At 38.1% G+C, this 17,467-nt stretch overlaps 2 protein-coding genes across 2 annotated transcripts; one reads left to right on the top strand and one right to left on the bottom strand.

Annotated features, from left to right (window-relative positions):
• Positions 1-1,338: 1,338 nt before the first annotated feature.
• Positions 1,339-6,558, top strand: LOC126606959 (serine/threonine-protein kinase PBL27-like). Its single transcript, XM_050274372.1, has 5 exons — positions 1,339-1,855; positions 2,587-2,783; positions 2,999-3,188; positions 4,812-5,203; positions 5,339-6,558. The coding sequence occupies exons 1-5, from the start codon at positions 1,708-1,710 to the stop codon at positions 5,966-5,968; spliced, it is 1,557 nt and encodes a 518-aa protein (XP_050130329.1). The 5' UTR covers positions 1,339-1,707; the 3' UTR covers positions 5,969-6,558.
• Positions 6,559-6,832: 274 nt separating this feature from the next.
• Positions 6,833-14,621, bottom strand: LOC126606958 (ISWI chromatin-remodeling complex ATPase CHR11-like). Its single transcript, XM_050274371.1, has 25 exons — positions 14,295-14,621; positions 13,444-13,578; positions 13,232-13,338; positions 12,878-12,990; positions 12,665-12,762; positions 12,312-12,491; positions 12,002-12,223; positions 11,642-11,776; positions 11,279-11,561; positions 11,114-11,187; positions 10,755-10,975; positions 10,564-10,651; positions 10,378-10,471; positions 10,103-10,291; positions 9,957-9,988; positions 9,746-9,819; positions 9,574-9,663; positions 9,392-9,461; positions 9,231-9,285; positions 9,086-9,144; positions 8,847-9,012; positions 7,978-8,156; positions 7,670-7,885; positions 7,251-7,352; positions 6,833-7,144 (listed from the first exon to the last, which is right to left on the bottom strand). The coding sequence occupies exons 1-25, from the start codon at positions 14,520-14,522 to the stop codon at positions 7,127-7,129; spliced, it is 3,228 nt and encodes a 1,075-aa protein (XP_050130328.1). The 5' UTR covers positions 14,523-14,621; the 3' UTR covers positions 6,833-7,126.
• Between the last annotated feature and the right edge of the window lie 2,846 nt (positions 14,622-17,467).

The following is a 17,467-nucleotide window of genomic DNA, read 5'->3' on the forward strand; positions in this document are numbered from 1 at the left end:
CAAACTTTGCAAAATCGAAATGCATAGCTAAATAATCAATATCAAACACCACCCCTTCTAATATTGCATCCCGTTCCATTTGGCTATGTGTGTTTTCGCTTTTAAAATATAAAAGATTTTTTGAAAAAAAAAAAATTAAACATATTATTGGTATTTGGATTTTAAATTTTAAAAATTGTCAGAAATGTACTGCTACTCTGATCTCTCCCCAATAAGGTTGGATCAGACAGCATTGTCACACCTATTATCCACCGGTAACCCATTCACCCATCTCTACATCCAACGGCTTACACCCCTATACCACGAACAATAAAATAGTTTCTAACGCAACGGATCGGAACCCCCCTCTTCCCTACCCAGAGTGTCTGCGTAATTTTAAGACATGTGTTAAGGATGTCCATCACAAAGTGCGTATGGAAGCACATCCCTTCGAAAGATAGGTCCCACTCACAAAGAAAATTCGGAGATGATCCTAATTCATAATTATTAATAACAATTGTAAATTTTAGACGTCCATCCATAGAGAATTTTAGGTGTTCATAACATGGGATAATACACTAAACTCCGTTTGTGTAAGTTTATCTTACATTACCGGTCCCAAGTTCAGATAAAGGAGGAGGGGGAGGGTGTCAGGTAGTCAACAGCCGGCACTCCTAGTTTACGTCGAATCCTTATGAAAATGAATCCATAACGAAATCTCTAACGGAGGATATGACACAAAACCAAGCGCAATGACGTTCTAGGATTCACATAGCCGACCCCACTTAGTGAGAAAATGTTTTATTGTTGTTGTTGTATAACACGAGATAATACACAAAATGTCGATATGTAAGTGAAAAAATACGTGAAAATAATATTTTCCTTCACCTAAATAACAATATATAGTGTACCATTCAGAATCCGTGCATGCTAAAAACTTCTCATTCGTCCAAATAGTTTTTTGATACAGTCAAATATCGTTATTATTACGTTTAAATTATAAAATTTAATATATTAGTTGATATTTTATCAGAGATATTTTCAAAGTCAGGCATAGAAATTTTTTCGTCAAACTTTATCATAACATGTAAAATAAAATAACATATAACTTGCCAATAGAATATTAATAAAAATTTCTCTACCCCAAAGGATAAAAAGTTAAAAAAGAAAAAGCATAACCAAAAAGTAAATTTCTTTTTTCTTGTTGGTGGCATAAGGGCATCTTCTAATTATTCCAACAGATTAACATTACGTATGAGTAATTAGCTCCTAATGACTACATAATCCTAAAATTAATTAAAATTTAATCCCACTCTTATTATTTCATTATTGTTGGTCTTCATATTTTACATAATTTTTCTCCTTTTATTTTTATTTTTTAAACTTGTAATATTTTTTTTCGTGGGGGTGGGGGGGTCTTCTTTTTCTTTACCTTCTCTTCTTACACCACACCAGTTTTTTTCTTCGATTTGTTGATCTGCTTCTTCAGACATGTTGGTCTCGATCTTCTTCTTAAATGGCCACTTGGGATCCTAGTGAGAGAGAGATAGAGAGAGGCAGAGAGAGAGAGAGAAAGTGGGTGAATTTAGAAATTTTGATTGGAATTGGGAGATTGGGTTGTGCGTGTGGACTGTGGGGAAGGAGGTAGGTGATGACTGATGAGTGATTGTTGAAAAAATTTTGAACTTTTTGTTGGGGGAGATTTTGATTTTTTGCTTGGAGTTTGATATGGGTGGGTGCTTTCCTTGTTTTGGATCATCCAAAAACAAAGAGGGCAGCGGTGGTGGTGGTGGTGTCAAGGAAGTGACCAAGAAGGACTCATCAGTTAAAGAAGGCTCAGCTGCTCAGTCTCACCATGTTACAAGAGTTAGCTCTGGTGAATTTTTCTCTCCAACTTTTTATTTCTTCGAGTTGTTTTTCTGGGTTTCTTTGGTTTTTGATTGGTGGGTTGTGGTTCTGCTGAATTTTGTGTTCTTGGGTGGTTTTTTTGGTGTACCGTGATCATGGGTTGTTGGTAAAATATGTAGTAGGGTTGATCTGATGCATCTGTGGTTGTTATTGGATGGTTTTGGTTGGTTTGGTAATTGGGGTTTTTATGGTTTCTCTGTTGGAGTAATTCCTTAATTGTTGATTTTCTTATATGTGTTGTTTGAATTTGAACTTGATGGAGTTGCAAGTCAATCAATCCCGGAGATCTACAATTAGTTCCTGAAGTTTCGAGCATTTTTCTTTCGGTTTATGGCGTTTTGTGTTCATTCTTTAACTTCCAGATGTACCAAACATTTAGAAATTATGTTAGTTTTAAGCTTTAAATTGACATGGTCACAGAATAACTGTTATGACAATTTATATGTGCCCGGTATGCAGTAATTGTCGTTGTTAGGGATCTTGAATCTGAGGTCTTTGCTTGTGCATTCACATTGAAGTATCATTTGGGCCACTTCAGTCCTTAGCTTTCCTCGTCTTTTTTTGTTTCTTTCCAATTTTATGAATGTCCGTTAGGCTACTGAATAGTTTCTATAGCTTCAGAAGTTGTTCGCTTGGCTCTATGTATTTTAGTTTCATTGTTAACCAAACCCCTTTTCAACTTCTTTGATCCTTTTTCAGATAAAAAATCACGGAATGGTTCTGATCCTAAGAAGGAACCACCTATTCCAAAAGATGGACCTACGGCACACATTGCTGCACAAACATTTACCTTCCGGGAGCTCGCAGCTGCAACAAAGAATTTTAGGCCAGAATGTTTGTTGGGTGAAGGTGGTTTTGGACGCGTTTACAAAGGTCGCTTGGAGAGCACAGGACAGGTAGGTACATTGGTTCGAAATGAAATGGAGAAACATCACCATTTCATGTTTAAGTATTTTTCTGAGTCTTGATACTATCTGTTACATTTAGGTTCTTATTCAGCATTTTCTGCATTGTGGTAAACTTGTATGCAGAATTCATTTGAAGCATCAATTGCTGATTTTCCATCTAGTAGTCCATGATCGATCTCTCCTATGAATTTATTTGTTTCCAGGTAGTTGCAGTGAAACAACTTGACCGGAATGGTCTTCAAGGAAATCGAGAATTTTTGGTTGAGGTTCTTATGCTTAGCCTTCTGCATCACACAAACCTTGTTAACTTGATTGGCTATTGTGCTGATGGGGATCAACGCCTCCTTGTTTACGAGTTTATGCCCTTGGGATCCTTGGAGGATCATTTACATGGTCAGATCGAATTTCTCTTATTACCCTAGAAAAATATACTGACATGACTCTTCCCTGATTTAGTGGCGAATGGCAATGCATCTTATCTTAAATACATATTCTCGATAACTTGTTCTGCCTGTGTTAGTCCTCGAATGTTAGTTTCCTTAAGGTGATCTTATAATCTTGCAATAGTAATTTAGGGTTTGTTTTTATGGCAAAATTTCTCACATGAAACAAGAGTTAATCAGGGAATCAGCTAATAAATTACCGTCACTGAAGTAGATCAAATGCTGATGAGTGATGATTAATAAGTCATTCCCGCTATTATTTGACCATTCTATGTATTTAATCTAACTTGTGCTTTTAGTCTGTACTCAACTGCTGGCATAATCCCTTGGTTACGCTGCATGAGTTCCTTTCTTGGTCAAAGTCATAGCGTTGTGCAGTTTTTCCGTATTTGATTATGCTTTCCATAGTGAGATTGCGGGATTCAAATCAGAAAAACCAGTGATTAAAAATTTTGTTGGAGACAAACATGGGATTGCTTTAAAATGATTAAGTTTTGTAACCCATCCATCTTTCTCCTCATCGGTTCATGACGTCTGGAATAGCTCTTACTTTGAGTCTATTGCGTTGACATGACATTGTGTCTCTGTTATAGTTCTGGGCTTGTTTTGAGTAGTGAAAGTTCGAAATTTCATCTTTTTCATATTTGACAGTCCATGGACTGTACATTTAGGAGACTAGTAGGCCAAGAAAGGCGCACTGTGATGCACATGGGATATGCGCTGAGTCCTGTACGTAAGGCTGACATGGTAGTAAATGCGGATTCAAAATAGAGGAAACAGTTAATCTAATTGCCACATTGTCGTAGAATACAGAAGGGATATTTTTACTGTGTATTTACTGTCTGATGCCAGATACGTCTTATGTTGCTGAATGAATGATAGGAAAACTGAATGAATGAAACCAAAATTAGGTCAGTAAGATAAATGCATGGAAATAAAGGAATAGACATTAGATTGTTTGCTTTTCTGATCAGTTGAGGGTGATACCTGTCAAAGTTACAGTTGACGGTAATTTTTCAAAATTGATTTTCCCATCGGAACAGTGATTGGATTCAAGCTCAAGGTATCAAAAGGACCTTCAAAAAATTGTTGGAACAGAAAAAAAATGTGTGAAAAAGGCCCTGAAGTGAAGCTAAGTGGCAAAAAGGTTTTTAGTCGAGTAATATAGCTCCAAAGATATGAACTACTCTTTCGACAGTCAACTACCCAGACCTGGGTTCAAGTGTACCAAGGATCTCTAGGAAACCTTTCACAGTACTTACAAATGAACAACTAAATATTGCTATGTAAAAGAAAGAGCATGTTAACTTGAAGGTTAGTGGCCTTTGCTGCAAACTGATTACTTTTGTAACATCTAACTTTCGAATTCAGTGCACTGAGAAGGGCCAGTAAACACTCTGCTCAGTCATATTGCCAAAACCCCAAAACCTAATTTTGCAGTATCATTATCTATTTTTTTGGTGAACAATTTCTTCTCCCTTCAAATCTCTTTATTACTTACAAATCTGAAGTTTGTTTTCGATGTGTACAATTTCTTTAAATCATCCACATTGCTTCTCTTTTACTTTTTCAGATCTTCCATCAGACAAGGAACCCCTGGACTGGAATACAAGAATGAAGATTGCGGCGGGTGCAGCTAAGGGTTTGGAATATTTGCATGATAGAGCAAACCCTCCCGTCATATACAGAGACTTGAAATCGTCAAACATCCTTCTTGACGAGGGTTTTCACCCAAAGTTATCTGATTTTGGGCTTGCAAAACTAGGTCCCGTTGGTGACAAGACACACGTCTCCACACGTGTGATGGGAACATATGGCTACTGTGCTCCAGAGTATGCTATGACTGGCCAACTGACTCTGAAGTCCGATGTCTACAGTTTTGGAGTCGTCTTCCTTGAACTTATTACAGGGCGAAAAGCCATTGATAATACCCGAGGTCCTGGAGAGCATAATCTTGTTGCATGGGTAAGTATGCATTTGTCATTTTTATAATTTTGGTTAATATTTTTTCAGATAAGTTTTCATCACTCCGCGAATTCACTTGAAACAAAGCTGTCTTTTTGTTTTCGTCTTCTCGTTTTGTGGATATTCGGTTTACAGGCACGGCCACTCTTCAAGGATCGTAGGAAGTTCCCGAAAATGGCTGATCCGCTATTGCAAGGCCGTTACCCAATGCGAGGGCTCTACCAAGCTCTTGCTGTTGCAGCCATGTGTTTGCAGGAGCAAGCGGCTACAAGGCCTCTAATAGGGGATGTTGTGACTGCTCTGACGTACTTAGCCTCCCAAACATATGATCCAAATGCAGCCAGTACTCAAAGTAACAGAGTTGGTCCATCTACTCCTAGGCACAGGGATGAACGAAGGAACATGGGAGATGGGCTAGATAGCCCAGATGACTCTCTACGTGGTGGGCGACAGGGTTCTCCTGCTAGGCATAAAAACTCACCTGATTTCAGAAGAAGAGACCCCAATAAGGACTTGAATACCGCCGCAGAATTAGGGAGGGTTGAAACTGGCACTGGGTCTGGGAGAAGAGGAGGTTTAGATGGGTTGGACCGACAAGAGTCTCAGAGAGACAGCCCACTAAGTGCTGGGAGAGCACGGGAAACTCCAAGAAACCGTGATCTAGATAGAGAGCGTGCAGTGGCTGAGGCAAAGGTTTGGGGTGAAAATTGGAGAGAAAAGAAGCGAGCAAATGCGATGGGTAGCTTTGACGGTACAAATGAGTAAATGCAGCAACAAAGCCTAGTAAAATCTTCTTCTGAGGAAAAATGTATTGTAAGTTTCTGGGGGACATTGCGATGAAAGAGAAGATTACGAGAGCTGCATTCATCCTTTACGGTATTGGTGTCCATGCTCACCGAGGGAATAAGTATTCTGTCATCCTCCGGCTTTGGCTATTGTTTGCTTGTGATATGTCATTCTTGTTGTTGAGTATGGAAACCGAATGCTCGGGTATTGCAGTAAAAGGAAGAAACAAGGTAAGAGAAAGGGATTGGAGGAATGGGGCTAGTTTAATGATTTTCGGGTAGCGCCCGACAACCATGTATAATTTTTGCCCCGTATGATGTGTAGCCTGTACGTTTTGGGGAAGTAGTGGGTTTGGTTTGGATGATGTTGTTGCATCTTTTGTACTCTCATACAATCTCGTGTATGGATGGATTTCTGAGTCATGTTTTCGGCCTATACAGAAACGTCGATCCAATTGTTTTTCCCATGTAAATTTCTCTCCTTGTGAAGTTATTTTCCCATATGTTTTTATTTTTATTGCCTTCATTGTTCAATGTACAAAATTTGATATTGCAAAACATTGTTTTTCATGCTTGGTACTTCGTTGCAACCCCCTTGCTTTGTACTTCATAAACTTGTAGCTTGACCACCAAATCGCATCGTATGCGCCTTAGCCCTTGCTAGAAAACCATAAACGAGAGAAGCCCTTGAGTTCAGCGTAAACTATGTCTGACATTGCTCTAGTCAACTTAACTAACCACACGTCTACTAATATCATCAAACTTTTAGAAGAAATATACACTGCAACCGCGACGGAGAGGAACTACAGAGATCATATCCTCTCTACACATCAAACAAGCAGTATACCAAAGACATACATCTCATTGAATGACATGCATGGTGTTCAAAACATTGTGGGCAAATCAGAACTAGTCTCTACTTCTTTATACATATCTTTATAATTCGGCTAACCCTAACGCTACTAAGGTCACGGTCACTACTCCGATCACAGGTAATGTTGAACCTGACCGTGATCCGAAAACCATCGGGCAAAAAATATAAAGACAAAAAAGCCTAAACTCTAATACTCCGTGCTTTTCGATGTCCAAACATCTGATGTCTCGAGCACCCAAAAGCATTCAGGATGTTTATGTTTGATCATTTCCTCTTTTTTCCCTGCAAAATAAGACCATAAATTGTTTCAGTTATTCAAGCCATCAGCCAGCCCTTACAGGAGATTAAAAATCAACACACTGTACAACTCAATAAAAGAAACACATACCGAGTTGACATAATCATCCATGGTTAGTTGCTTCCTCTTCTTTCCGGAATTTGGGCTCTCAGTCGGCTGCCTGCCCATGGCCCGCTTCGATGGCGCCATGCTCTGAAACAAAACATGATACATGATAACGCATCCGCTAATTTGGGACATTTCTTTAAAACAAGCTTGGTACTAGACCAGGAACAAACACAACACAACAAAGCCTTTTCCCACTAGGTGGGGTCGACATGTGAGTTGGTATGATCGCAACCCAAGGATTCGACGTAAGATAGAAGTGCCGGATGTCGACTACCTGACGTCCTTCCCCTCCTCCTTTATCCGGGCTTGGGACCGGCAACTAAGATAAACTTACACAGGAATGAAAATATAAAAAAATAAATAAAGTACAGAATAAATGTGTGCATTTGAAGCCTTCAAACCTTAGCAAGCTTCTTCTCTTTGCGGGCCTGCCTCTCCCTCTCGTCGTATTCTTGGTTCTCTTTCTCCACCAGCCTAATTATTGTATCACACCTCCTAGCGAGTTCCTGAGTTGTGCGAGACTTCACAAACCAATCAAAACGAAACAAGGGTGATGTGCGGAATTCTGCCTTCAACTCGTCCCAATTCCCATACCCAAGTTTGTGAACCATGCATAACTGTAGTGAAATAGACATGAAAAACCACCAGAGATTAAACATAAAAATCAGAAGTTTGTATAGTACATAAGCTAGAGAGTCCCAAACTGTACCATGAAACGATCGCATTCTTCATTGTACAACTTCCCCTTGTTCTGACCATACTGGATCTTCAATTCCAGCCATGGATTCTTGTAACGATCCAACTTCTTCCCAATGGCTTTCATGATCTCATCTTTGCGGGAAATTCTAGCCTCACCTCTTTCAATGTTCTTAATGATCCTATCATAATCTGAAAGCACCAATAGAGTCAACAATTTGGAATCTAAGGTTCCAATCACAACAGCTCCCTAAACAAAACCAAAAGACATTGTATGTATAATGTGCATATATATATATGTGTGTGTGGGTGTGTGTGTGATATTTCTACACACACACACACACACACACACACATGTAAGCGCCCCTAGTCTCGTTAGCTCAATCACAAACTATAGCTTTTTCTGATTTCCCAACCAATGAAAAGAAACTCAAGCATCTACCATGTGCTTGAGTTCATAACTCATAAGAGATCTAGCTTGCTCAGAATCTGAGATGATTTGTTGGAAAGCGAAAGCGTACTTAGAAAGGGTGCTTAAGCAATAAAAATCAGTGATATCAAATTGCCTATCTACCACAAATCATGGTGAGACATTAATATGCTCAAGCACTGAGCAATACAAGCCATAAAAAATCCAGTCATATGATTTGAAATTCAATACCTGGACAAATGGAAACAAAATCAATTTTTTTGGTCGGATTATTTAGATTTAAAACCAATTCATGTTGCATGTGGATAGTATATTTAAAAATTAAGGATATATTTAGATTTAAAGCCAATTCCAAATCCTGCCTTCCAACGTTTCCAAATAGAGCCCTAGACTTTAACCAACAACATTGTCTACCTAAAGCTACCAACACATAACTGCTGGATATCGCTTACCATTTAACTCCTTGTATCTTTCTTTAAAAATCTTTGCGTATCTTTCAACTTCCTCCTCTGTTTTCCCTTCCATCTCGGCAGCAATGCTTTTTATGTCATTACGGCCATACTTCTCACAGGCCCTAATGAAGGTATTAAAATCTCTTCTACTCCAAGTAGAGAAACCCTGAAATCCACCAATGAAAAAGCTCAATAAAGAAAACCTCGATGAGAATATCTGCAGCATATATTATACTTGCCTCTTCTAACAGGCTTTCCTTTTCTTCCACCTCCTCAGCAGTCAAAGGATCTCCAAGTTCTACACATTCGAATACGCAGTTAGCAGATGGAATAGCAGAAAACACAAAAGCACATTAATTGAATTCATATGAAAACCATAAATACCTTCTGGTTCCTCCACCTCTATTGTATCTTTCAACTGATTCTTCTGATGAGTTTGCTGAGAATTTTTGAAAAAATTAAGATAGATAAATAGGCTGCAAAGGCATATATCTCAAGCCATAAATAGAAATGAATATAAATTATAATAGTTCACTTATACATACCATGAGGAAACGTACTTCCTTTTCATACAGCTCATTCAACCTTTGTGTGTGGAAAAATTGGAAATCATGTCTGGAGACAAAAAGGAAAGAATAGATAATAAGTATTATTGAACATTTATAAAAGGTCAAAGAACATAACACAGATGAGAATCAGTCAACAACCAGCTTAAGGAGGCGCTTACAATTGAGGCATGCGTGGAATTCGAGGCTCTCTTGGTTTTGCTGGAGCACCTTGGCGCATTGTTTGCTTAAAGTATTCAGACTCTGAGTAACTAATAATGAAAGCACAAAATTCATACTTAAAAACTAGAGAAAATAAATGCAAAGTAAAAAGGCAGACAGGTAAATCCATACTTGCGCTTCCGCTCTCTTTTTGGTGGTTCAATCCAGTTATCGCTAACAATTTTCTTGAAATCAAGCTTGTCATCCTTCATCAGGTAAAAAGATACACATAAAATGAGTTATAAATCACAAAGACGAACAAAACTACGGTAAGCCAAATGAAATAATACCATAACCATAAAAATTTGATCGAAGAAGAAAATTAAAAGAATATGGTGCCCACCTTTTCATCATCAAAGTCATACAATTCAGCAGCTGTAGAAACAGCACCAACATTAGAAAATTGCAATTTCCATTTTAACATCAATTGCAATAACAAAAATATAATCTAATGCATAAAGGAAAGTAACAATAAATTGACAAACATACTATCATCCATCTTAAATTTGATAGCATCTTCAGTAAATTTCTTCATCTTTGCATCAAGCTCAGCAGTTGTCTCTTCTCCTTTAGCAATAATCCTATCAATGTCCTCATCTGTAATTGTGCTATCCTTGGAACTGAAGACCATTTCAGCACCAAACCTCACCATTTGAAGTAATTCATCTTTATTAACAGCTGCATACAACAAGAACAAAATTAAAGGAAATAAATTTGTGCATATGCTCGCTTAAAAGATCTTAGAAAAAAATTGTGTTCCTTACTTTTTTGCTCCGCTAATCGCCCTTGTTGAATCACCAAAGCATCAAGAGCAAGCTTTTTATAAGCCCTCTCAATAACTTTTTCCTCAATAGTATACTGTTTCAAAGTGTAAACGATGCACAATGAGAAACTACCCATATACAAATATTACATAGTTTGAAATGTATCATGTCAGAACACATTCATACCTCAGTGCAGAACCGGAACACTTGAACTTCTTTCTTCTGACCAATCCTGTGAGCACGATCTTGTGCTTGCAAATCAACTTGAGGGTTCCTAGAACACATGTCACATATTAAAGCAATATCAAACACCAGAGGTATAGACATGCAGACAGAACAATGACCATCGGTATAAAGAAAATGATAAAGATGCTCACCAATCACTGTCATAAAGGATGACAACATCTGCAGTGGCAAGATTAATACCAAGTCCTCCAGCTCTGGTCGATAGCAAAAACACAAATTTCTCACTTCCAGGCTTGTTGAAGGCATCAATGGAAGCATCACGATCTTCTCCGCCAGTATTGCCATCAATGCGACAATACAGGTACCCCCGCAACATTAAATAATCTTCAAGGATATCTAGCAGCCTAGTCATCTGACATTGAAACCAAGGAACCATACAACAGAATTGAGATACATCTCTGGGCATGCATTGCAATTCGCAACATATTTGCTTACATTCACATGAATTCATACCAATAAAAGTATAATGATTTCACAGAATGGAACTAACCTGTGAAAATATTAGGACCCTAGAATCACGATCTTTTAACTTTGGAAGCAACTTATCCAAAAGAACCATTTTACCTACAATTGAAAATTTAATAAGGATGTGTTAGATGATCAAACAAACAATATGCATCAATGAAGTCAATGACTTACAAAATCTCAAGCTTACCAGCATTTGTGATAAGATGGTCTCCGGTCGTATATGGAGGCCCAGGCTCAGCACCTTGAAAAAGATAAGGATGATTACAGCATTTACGAAGCTGCATTGCTATGTTCAGAAGGCGTTTACGTTCTCCACCAGCGTTAACAACTTCAAGATCTTTTTGTAGTAAAGCCCTGTAGTACTGTTTCTGCATTTGTGACATGCCTACTTTGAGAATTGTTTCTTTTTTTGGAGGCAAACCTTTCTCAACATCTGACTTCAACCTTCGAAGAAGAAATGGCCGGAGGACCTTAAAGAAGAATAAATCAAAGTGAGATATTGCAATGATAAAGCAGGGGCACCAAATACTCAAGATGACTTTAGTCCTACCTTGTGAAGCTGTTGAACAACCTCCTGCTGGTCGTTCTCACCAGATATTTGAAACCATTCATCAAAAGTTTCAGCAGAACTAAATATCTCTGGCAGAAGAAAGTTAAGCAGAGACCATAGTTCGTGAAGATTATTCTGCAAGCAAGCCATGGAAAAATAAAAAGCATGCTTAAAAAGAAATATTCTTGCTACTTAGAAATTAAATTTAACCCAGGTTACCCTCGAAAAATGACATCGAAGAAAAAAAAAATTAGAAACTTTCAAGTGCCATGCTAGGTATGCATAAATAAAGCATCACCAAACAAAATTAATCCAGCATGTAGCATGGCCCATAAATCAAAGAAATATCGCAATTCATACCTGAAGCGGTGTACCCGTAATTAGGAGGCGGAAGTTGGTATTATACAGCCTCATGGTTTTTGAAAGCAGTGAATTCTCGTTCTTAATACGATGGGCTTCATCAATTATTATATAACGCCAACTAAAACGGCGTAAGCAAGTCTTCTCTTTGATGGCCATTTCAAAACTTGTGACACATACATCAAAATTCCCGGCAACCAGAAGGTCCTCACGTATATGCTTCTGCAAGATAGCGAAAGAAATGAAATATTGAGCAGAGTATCCAAAACTTAAATAACTCATGCATACAAATCACACCAGAATGACTTACTCTTTCATCAGGATTACCAAGAAATTTCACAGCACGCAAGATGGGGCAGAAACGCCGAATCTCATTCATCCAGTTTCCAAGAGTTGACTTTGGAGCAACTACCATATGAGGGCCAGTTATTCCTCTAAACTCATGCAGGTATCCCAATAAGGAGATGGTTTGCAATGTTTTACCAAGCCCCTGATGGAAGAGAACAAACGTATTCATCATTAGGACAACAACAACAACAAAGCCTTTTCCCACTAAGTGGAGTCGGCTAATTCATCATAAGGACAGCTCACACAAAATAAAACACAATTCATACATGGAAGAAAGGAAAGATTTAACCCTATTAGCCGCAAATCAGTGCTTACCATTTCATCTGCAAGGATTCCATTTATACCATTTTCATAGAGTCGTATGAGCCAGTTCAATCCAGCCAGTTGGTAATCCCTCATCTTCCCCTGAATACCTGAACAAAAGGAAAAAGGAAAAGCAAGTCTAAAACTTTAAACTGTACCTAAACAGTGGAGTAAATTTTAAAGCAGCCTTCAGAAAATCAACTAGATTTAAAAAAGAATTCTCACAAGAAGGTTGTGTCAACAGCCGCGTGGTTCCAGCCCCAGCCAACCCATCTTCTTCCTCCTTAAGGCATTCTTCATCCTCTTCCTCTTCAGTTAATTTTGAAGCATGACGACCTCTAAATTTGTGATTAAACAAGTAAGCACCAGTAAGAACCTTTAAAATCTTAATTCCCTCATGCAATAATCATAACCAATTAAAGGCAATCATTCTACTTTTTTTGACACAAAAGAAATTCTAGCTCAAAATTTTGATTCCTATTTATCTCTTGAAGGCAAATATACTACCGAAGACAATAATCAATGACCAAATAGTATAGATTATGAATACGCAAAGACTGCAAGAATTAGTGAACTTACTTTCCCTTCACTTTCTTCTGGGATGCAGACTGGTCACCTTTAGCAAAATGGGCAAATAACTCTGTCTGCCGCAGAAGATACTTCAACCGCCCCTTCCCCTTGTTATTCTGCAATTAAACCAATACAAAAAAATCAACTACCTTATAAAAGAGACTACATATCCAATAACAAGTACAAATGCAGCGCAATATTAACCCTTCCAACGCACTCACCATGTCAGCCTCAATGGCTGCATTTTGTGCATCCAATATTTCTTGAACCTTTTGTCTCTTCAAATTTTGCATGTCTCTAAGCCTAGCCTTTTCCCGTTTCCCAATTTCAGCATTACTCAAACTAGCTTCATCGTCCTGCATGAAAGACAGAGCCTTTGGTCAGAAAAGGTAAGCCGAAATGCTTTGGCACTTACACCAGCAAACCTTAAAGAGTCAAACCCAAGTACAATGATGCCAATGCCAACTATTTTTTTGTTTTTTGGAAACTAGTGTATCCGAGTCACTAATAAATAGGCCCCCCGCCTGACCCCACAACATTTGCGGAGTGAGAAACTATAGCATTTTTGCTAGGTGGGTACCGTGGGAGAGAGTCGAACCCCAGCCCACTTGGGAGCAAACCAAGGACCTGCCCGCTAGGCCAACAACTCTTAGGTGATGCCATTGACAACTATTATCCACCAAAAGCCAAGAAATTTGGAGAAGCTTCAGTACTTCCGGTAAATGCACAAACTATGACAAAAAATAACCACTTGCAAAGTTCCAGTACAAAGAAACTTGTTTTTCTTCAAAGACCACTACCCAAAACAAAACAAAAAATGCTGTGAAATCAATTTAATAACCCCAGGCCAAGGCATTCGTTTCTCTCCTTCCCCATTCTTCTATCCCAAAAATGGGAAAAAGCAACCAATCCCTGTACCACCAAAACCCCAGCGCAACAAATTCCCAAACTTCAATTTGAAACAACCATAACACACACAAGCAGTAACACCTCACAGCTCAGATCCAATGAAACGAACGAACAAAGCACGACCGTAGACAGTACCGCAATGGCAAAATCGTAAATGTCATACCTCTTCCTCCTCCAAGCCATCATCGCCGTTCTCATCGGCCACCATGTCATCGTCGGAGCCGGGGTAGTTCTCGTCGTCGTCGGAGTCAGCGGTGCGAGCCACGGCTTCGAGCTCCTCCTCGTCGACCTCCTCCTCCTCCTGGTCGTTAATCGGCTCTTCCTCCGACGAATTAAAGCCGTTGGATGGGGCTTCGTCAGACGACACCTGCGGCTTCGAAGCTCTCGCCATGGCGGTTGTTAATTTTCTCAGATCGAGGGTTTCGTGAATGAAAGAAGAGAAGAGTGAGAGACAGAGCGGAGAGAGAGAGAGGGCCCGAATTTAAATTATAGAATTTTTAAGCCTCTGGGCGAAAAATAATGACCAAGTTTAAAACTTCGAAAAATGAGCGAGAGTGGGGCCCGGGGGTGCTTCGGCTTGGATGATGTTATTAAATAGATGCGTTTACAGCCGTTCGATTTGGAAATTGAGATGTGCGGTTCGGAAAATCGTTGGGTGGGAAAACTAAGAATTTCCCGCCAATTACAGGAATATCTGATTTCCCGCTCTTGTTGTTGGTCATTCTACGGGAATGAGCATCCTCTCCGCATCCTTATTTTGAGATTATCGAATCACATTCGTTCATCATACATTGTACGGTCAATTTTTATTAAGTATTGTTTATATTTAATTTTAAATAACAAAATTTACAATAATTTCTGATCGCACGATATATAATAAACATATGTAATTGATGGATTCCCGAGATCCGAAGAGGATCCTCATTCATTCTACGGTTCTACCTTATGGGTCGGGTTGCCGAGTGGGTCCATCGGCTAATTTTTTATTTCTTTCCTGGTTTGGGTGCCCAATCGGTGGGTCAACCAGCTCAATTTTCTTTTAATACGATGTTATTCTATATTTGGAGGCAACAATTTGTCAACTCATTTTATTTTTCTTAACACATGAACCTTATACGAGGAGGCAATGATTGTGCAGATAATATACGATATAAGCTTTGAACTAAGAAGAAAAATCTAATTTTAGAAGAAGAGAAACACAAAGAAGACTACCATGGCTCAGTTGTTCTTGGACTTTGGTTTTAGCGAAGAAAAAAGACTTATCTCTCTATTTCCCATGTGACCAACTACCCATTTTTCTTTGTTTTAATTGTTGTTCAATTAGGTTGTGCAACCTTAGCCTTTTACTTTTTATACCATATGTTTGACATCGTTATTTCTTTTAGAATTCACTATAAATTCATACGACTTTTGAAAAATATTTCGTAAAGTATTTAACTCGTAATCACTTGAACTTTTATCTTATACCATCAAAATCACTAAAATACTACAACAAAAATTATGATATTTTTGTATGTTATATGTTAAATAATAAACTTAATTAATGTTGGAAATTTTGAGTAGAATTTCATTGTTCCACATTGGTCACTATCAAAAGGTTCCTCACTTTATGTGATGTGAGCAAGGTCTAAAATATTGATGATATTGGAAATATCGATAGTCCAAAAACACGGAAATTTCGATGGAAATATCGGGATATTATCGATATCGATAAAAATTGAATAAAAACCATGGAAATTATAAGACAAATTTGGAAATTTTTATTGAAACTTTGCAGGATGTTTATTTAGTCAATTATCTATTAGTTTATCACAAAACATTGGAAAGAAATGCATTGCATGATGAATTTAACTGATTTAAGTTGATTATATAGTGAGCTGGCAAACATTGTGAGTGTAGAAAATATATAATAATTAATGAAAGAAGTTTAAACACACCATAATCTTTTATATATAATGAATTAATACAATATTTTACACTTTATACATTGCATGGTAAGATACATTAGTGACTTAGTACCACACAGAATTCCTATGAGTTTAAAAAATTTCACTATCTTCATCATCTCTATGTGTAGAGTAAGTGTATTGTGAAGAGTAGTCATCAAATGATAAATCCCCAAAATAGTTTTGCATGTAATTGTTAACATGCCACCTATATGGATCTGAGATTAATTGACATTGTCCATAAGCAAAATCATTTGAAGATTGAGTCTCGGATTCTTTCCATGAGTCGCTCAATTCCATCCCAACATGAATGGGATATGAAAGGTAGGGAAATGGTTGGTTATGAGGATAACCATGGTTGCTACTTCCTACTCCAACAGAGTCCGAAGTTATAGATAACGAGTCATCTTCTTGACTTGACAAAGTCCCTTTGCCTCTTTCTCTACGAGTATAGTCTTTCCTTATAGCACCAATTCATGGTCCTGCCCGCCTACTGCCATGGTCGTCATCTTGTGTTGCATGCGTGAAGTTTGCCTCACCAGTGAAAGGGCTCATAAATCCAACATAGTTTCTATATCCACCACTACCTCCAGTTCCACACTATCCTTCATCATTCCCACCTCCGGTGGTAAGCGAGTCTCCTGATCTTGTACTAGAGCTATCATTAGTATCAGCAGGATCTTGTGGTTATGTAGGATTGGAAAAAGGTGGAATTACAGTGTTTTTTGGTCTTGGGAACAGAAGTTCTTCCAAAGAGTCAGCGCTGCTAGATCCCACCTCATCCTCTAATACTTTTTCTACATTTATCCCTTCATTACGTGCTTCTTCAGCAACTCTTAAAGCTGGGTTGTCTTCATCATCATCATCTAAATGAAGAGGTCTAATCCATTGATAAAGTTGGTTACCCTCTGTATCATCATCTTCAGCAACAATATCAAACACATCTAGTGGGTCACCACGGTTGACATGATATATTTCTGCTTCCTTATCTCGAATTTGAAGCTTCATGTTGTAGTAGCAATAAACTAATTTTTCCAACCTACTATGAGCCAACCTATTTCTTTGCTTTGTGTGTATGAGTGCAAATGTATTCCAATTTGTTTCACAAGCAGATAAGGAAGCTGTTTGTGATAATACTTTGATTGCTAACTTTCCAACAGTTGGTGCATCAGTCCCATACATGATCCACCATTCAGCTATAATGAAAAACAATGTTGATAAGCCTAATAACTCCAACAAATTCTATTATAAACTGATAGTGAAATATGTTTACACTCACTAGGAGACATTTTTGTTCGAGCAGCAATTGATGTTGGTTATCCAAAAGTTCTTCTTGCATCTTTAAACCATGTTAGCTGAATTTAATAAATCGTGTTAGTTTAATCTAACA

The sequence above is a fragment of the Malus sylvestris genome, chromosome 16 (genome assembly GCF_916048215.2).
Source record: "Malus sylvestris chromosome 16, drMalSylv7.2, whole genome shotgun sequence".
NCBI classification, from domain to species: domain Eukaryota; kingdom Viridiplantae; phylum Streptophyta; class Magnoliopsida; order Rosales; family Rosaceae; genus Malus; species Malus sylvestris.

Bases quoted from the DNA above. Each gene is read 5' to 3' on its own strand.
- LOC126606959 (XM_050274372.1), top strand. From the start codon at position 1,708: ATGGGTGGGTGCTTTCCTTGTTTTGGATCATCCAAAAACAAAGAGGGC. The intron at 1,856-2,586 runs GTGAATTTTTCT...ATCCTTTTTCAG, and splicing joins TGTTACAAGAGTTAGCTCTG to ATAAAAAATCACGGAATGGT. The intron at 5,204-5,338 runs GTAAGTATGCAT...TTCGGTTTACAG, and splicing joins AGCATAATCTTGTTGCATGG to GCACGGCCACTCTTCAAGGA.
- LOC126606958 (XM_050274371.1), bottom strand. From the start codon at position 14,522: ATGGCGAGAGCTTCGAAGCCGCAGGTGTCGTCTGACGAAGCCCCATCC. The intron at 12,763-12,877 runs GTGAGAATTCTT...CCTTTTGTTCAG, and splicing joins GCTGTTGACACAACCTTCTT to GTATTCAGGGGAAGATGAGG. The intron at 11,777-12,001 runs GTATGAATTGCG...GCTTGCTTGCAG, and splicing joins TTACGGGTACACCGCTTCAG to AATAATCTTCACGAACTATG.